This window comes from Myotis brandtii, unplaced genomic scaffold, assembly GCF_000412655.1.
Source record: "Myotis brandtii unplaced genomic scaffold, ASM41265v1 scaffold1270, whole genome shotgun sequence".
Classification (NCBI taxonomy): Eukaryota; Metazoa; Chordata; class Mammalia; order Chiroptera; family Vespertilionidae; genus Myotis; species Myotis brandtii.
Window position 1 is genome coordinate 302,935 of NW_005354465.1, and position 4,571 is coordinate 307,505.

Genomic DNA, 4,571 nt, shown 5'->3' on the forward strand with positions numbered 1-4,571 from the left:
CCAGGGGCACCTGCGGCGGTTGCGCTCGCACTACGAGGTCGCCTCCTTCAAGTTTGACGCGGGCGAGGTCAGCTATTTGCCGCGGGACTTCAGCACCTACAGGCCGCTGCCGGACCCCAACATCTGGAGCCGGCGCTACACGGAGATGGCGCTGCCCTTCTTCTCCCAGGCTGAGGTCCGCGTGGGCTACCAGTCGCAGAACATCTCCTGCTTCTTCCGCCTGGTGGACCGCGACTCCGTGTGGGGCTACGACCTGGGGCTGCGCTCGCTCATCCCGGCCGTGCTCACCGTCAGCATGCTGGGCTACCCGTTCATCCTGCCAGACATGGTGGGTGGCAACGTGGTGCCGGAGCGCACCGCGGGCGGCGGCAAGGTGCCGGACCGCGAGCTCTACGTGCGCTGGCTGGAGGTGGCCGCGTTCATGCCCGCTATGCAGTTTTCGGTCCCACCCTGGCAGTACGACGCGGAAGTGGTGGCCATCGCGCACAAGTTCACCGCCCTGAGGGCCTCGCTCGTGGCACCGCTCCTGCTGGAGCTGGCCGGGGAGGTCACGGACACCGGCGACCCCATTGTGCGCCCCCTCTGGTGGATCGCGCCGGACGACGAGACAGCTCACCGCATCGACTCGCAGTTCCTCATCGGGGACACCCTGCTGGTGGCCCCGGTGTTGGAGCCCGGCAAGCAAGAACGTGACGTCTACCTGCCCGCGGGCACGTGGCGCAGCTATAAGGGTGAGCTTTTTGACAAGACCCCAGTGCTGCTCACCGATTACCCCGTCGACCTGGATGAGATAGCCTACTTCATCTGGGCGTCCTGACCCAGCCCGGAGCCCGGGGACCGCACAGCTCTAACCCGCCTTCCCGCAGGCCTTTTACCCTCCGTCACAACCACCCCGTGGATCCCCAGGAAGTCCCTACCTCTGTACCACCCTCTACCTGGGTGCTAACATAAATGTGCTCCACCCACTCCTGCAGGGCCAGAGGAGGGCGCGGAAGCAGCCTCCCACTCCTACGCACAACCTAACAACCCCCTTTCCTCCACTCACCCTTGTCTACAGAAACCTTTCTCTGGGGTGGGAGTGTGTGAGCTCCGAGGGAAAAGGTCAGTTCCTGTTACACATGGTTGGATTTTAAAAGCACAAAAGAAAAACCTCACTCTCCATTCTGGCCTGAGTAGCCATCTTATCTTTCCGAAGTGGGGACTTGATCCTCTTTCAGGTCCCAAAATAGCCCCCTGCCACACTAAGAAAGGGCATATTCTTGGGGTTGGAAGCCAGGCCCTGAGTTCTCAGCCCTGGCCTGAACTGTGACTGACTTGGTCCCACCCCAGCTGCCGAGCAGAGATGGGGGTACTTGGCCAACTGGAGGACTTGATTCAGCGCCGTGCTATCATCATTGTCCCTCGTTTGTGAAGAGACTCCTAACACTGCACTAACCATCTGTGTACACACATGCACTCAGCCTTGTGTACACATATGTGCTCAGCACAAAGACTTGCAAGACCACGCAGGCCAGACTTGGTGCCTTACCCCAAGACCCTGTGTGTGTGTGTGGAGAGAGAGAGAGAGAGAGAGGCATCATGTGTCGTCCCTGGATATGCAGAATGAACACAACACCCCTGAAACTAGGTAACCCTGGAGGTAGGGGGCAGGGAGCAAATTTGAGGCTTAGATTGTTGACTTGGCCTCTTCCCAGGCAATGTCCCTGGAACTCTGGTAGGAAATAAACAGCCCCTTCATGATTGCTCAGCTGCCTCACTCCCTGCACAGGTGGCAGGGTGTGGCCTAAAAGGAAACGATAGTCTTATTCTGGTGGCGGTGTGCTTCATTCAGCACACGCACCACACGTGCACATCTCTGCCTGCAAATACACATACAGGGTAAGGTCTCTCATTTCAGCCATTTTTCCGTTCTAAGAAGATCAATCTCAGCCAGAGCATTTTTTTTTTTTTTTCTGACTTCACAGCTAAGTCTGGAGAAGTGGCTTGCCAGAGCCCGGAGGTGGTAAACAGGGCAGGGCTCAGCCTCCTCCTACAGCTTGGACAGCAGAACCAGTCCCTCAGCCCCTAGAGATTGCATCTCTTTGCCCAGCCCTCCACCCCTCTATTTTCTCAGTGTGAGGAATGCCTAATACAATTTTAAGGGAACTCACAGGTGCCTATCTCCCGTGCTGACTCCACCACTCTTCAACAAGCTGTGTGACCTTGAGCAAGCTGCTTAACCTCTCTGAGCCTCAGTTTCCTCATATGTAAAATGGTGATAATAATGCCTAACTCCCAGGTTGTTGTGGGAATTATAAGCACAGATGTATGTAAAGTGCCTGGCACAAGTAGGTGCTCAATAAAAGGTAGCTATTACAATACTGTTTCTTGTTTCCTTGTTTATAAATGACAAGGATTTTTCCAGGTCCCAGCTCCCAGCCCACCTGGCTTCCTCTGGCCCTGCAGGTGACATCCTCTTCCCAAACCTCTGCACATAGCACCCATTGAGGTGTGAGTTTGTATTCCAAAGGACACTGTCCAGGAGAAAGGCAAGAGGAGAGATATCTGAAGATAGGATGTTGGGAGACAGGATTCCAGAGTCCCCACATGATGAGAAGTAAGTGGAATTAGCTTCCTTCTCCTTTTTGCCAAGAGCATGTATTAACCAGTACTCAGTGATGAGCCTCCCTGGACCCTGGTGCCCAGCCATGTGCTATGGAGTGACTGTAGACTCGGGCTGCGTCCTGGAAAGTTCCCTAAATGGCTGGAGAGCATGACTACAGCTTGACTGGCCCTCCAGCATTCTATGCATCCTGAAGCCAGTTTACCCAACCTCTCAAGCCTTCATTTCTTCATCTTTAAAATGGAACGTCTAGGATTCATTGAGATGTGTCAGTAAAGCACTTATGCAAAAACTGGCAGAGTAAATGCTCAATGAATGGTAGCTCCTATCAACTCATATATATATATAAAGGAACAAGCAAAGTTCTGCCTAGAACCTGCGCTGTCCAATATAGTAGCCACTAGCCACGTGTGACTTTTTAAAATATATATTTTTTTATTGATTTCAGAGAAGAAGGGAGAGGGAAAGAGAGATAGAATCATGGATCGGCTGCCCCCTGCACACCCCACACTGAAGATCAAGCTACAACCTGGGGATCGAGCCAGCAACCCAGGCATGTGCCCTGACCAGGAATCCAAACCATGATGGCCTGGTTCACAGGTCGACGCTCCACCACCGAGCTACACGGGCCGGGCGCCACATGTGGCTTCTTAAATTTAAATTAAGTAAAATTAAATGTAATTTAAAAACCATTTCTTTGGACATACTAGCCATATGTCAAGCATTCAAAAGCCACATGTGACTAGTGGCTAACATATTGATCGGACAGTGCAGATTACAGAACATTCCCATAGCTGCAGAAAGTTCTGTTAGAGAGTCCAGGACCAAGCAGTGTGTGCTATCTGAGAGGGAATAGGGAGGAATAAAATAATCGGTAAGGCCTAAATAACCTGGCGGGGAGCAGGAGGAAGAGCCCTTTAGAAGGGCATTGAGAGCAGGCAGCAGTATTTTACAGCCTAGATGGGGGAGGGGCACAGCCAAAGGGAAGAGTGAGTGCCCTTGTGTGGCCAATTACTCGCAAACTGGCCCTTGGCTTTTGATCTGGTTTCTAGTCTGGCCTCTGCCATTGGCCTGATTATTCACAAAAGCACAGATGAACAAACTGAGGCACTAAGAGAAGAGGGCATTGGCCTGAAGTCACACAGGAGATTAGTAACCAACATTGATTGGAACCTGTTGTTCTGCATCCAGATACCTAGGACCTCCCATCCAGCATTCACCTTCCAACAGCATGGCTCAGCCCTGGCCTGTATACCTCCAAGGATGGGAAGCCAGCTGAAATGTGTGTGTGAAGCTGCCACCCAGTGGGCCTGGTTCTAGGCCAAGAAGTGTTTTCCCTTCCCTCATTGACACCATAAAAGAGATTCAAGAAGTTGAGGTGGGGGTTGGAGCTGGAATGGCAGAAACTGTGAGAAAGAGCTGACTCTTGGGGACAGGATGAGGGGAGGGAACTAGGCTGGAAGCAACTGCTACCCCTATTTCACAGGATGCCAGGAACGCTGGCCCCTTCCAGCCTTGTCCAACCCCCCTCCCTGCCAGCACCTCTTGTGCATTCCAAATGTCTCTCTCTCTCTCTACACAGCTGGGTTGGGGTGGGGGCTGCCCCTCCTCCAATGGAGATTTCAGCAGACTTTTAGTGGCCAGAATTCTTCATTGGTCTCCCTTTTACCCCTGGGCTGATGGAGAACAGGGCTGGGCTGATATGAAGAAACTAGTGGCCCAGTTCACGAAATTCAGGCACATTAAAAGGCGATTCATTAGAGGAAATATTTTAATATTGCTATTTGCTCTTTCTCTATAATAGAAGTGTCAGAGATAAAAGAAAATTAGTAAAATGTATATGAAAATCTTCCTCCTGTCAGAGTCTGGGGCGCGCCATGGGACCCAGAGTCAAGTCCCCGCCCACCCACTCGAAATCACGCGAGACCCAGACCCGGCTGGCCCCACCCCCATTGGGCTAGATCCAGAC

At 52.7% G+C, this 4,571-nt stretch overlaps 1 protein-coding gene across 1 annotated transcript in view; it reads left to right on the forward strand.

The window, feature by feature from the left end:
• The window catches only part of KIAA1161 (KIAA1161 ortholog), a 3,911-nt gene extending 1,553 nt beyond the window's left edge, over positions 1 to 2,358 (forward strand). Inside the window, 1 exon segment of the mRNA XM_014534260.1 lies at positions 5 to 2,358. Coding sequence (XP_014389746.1) covers positions 5 to 817 — 813 coding nt within the window. The 3' untranslated portion in view covers positions 818 to 2,358.
• The last annotated feature ends 2,213 nt before the right edge of the window (positions 2,359 to 4,571 follow it).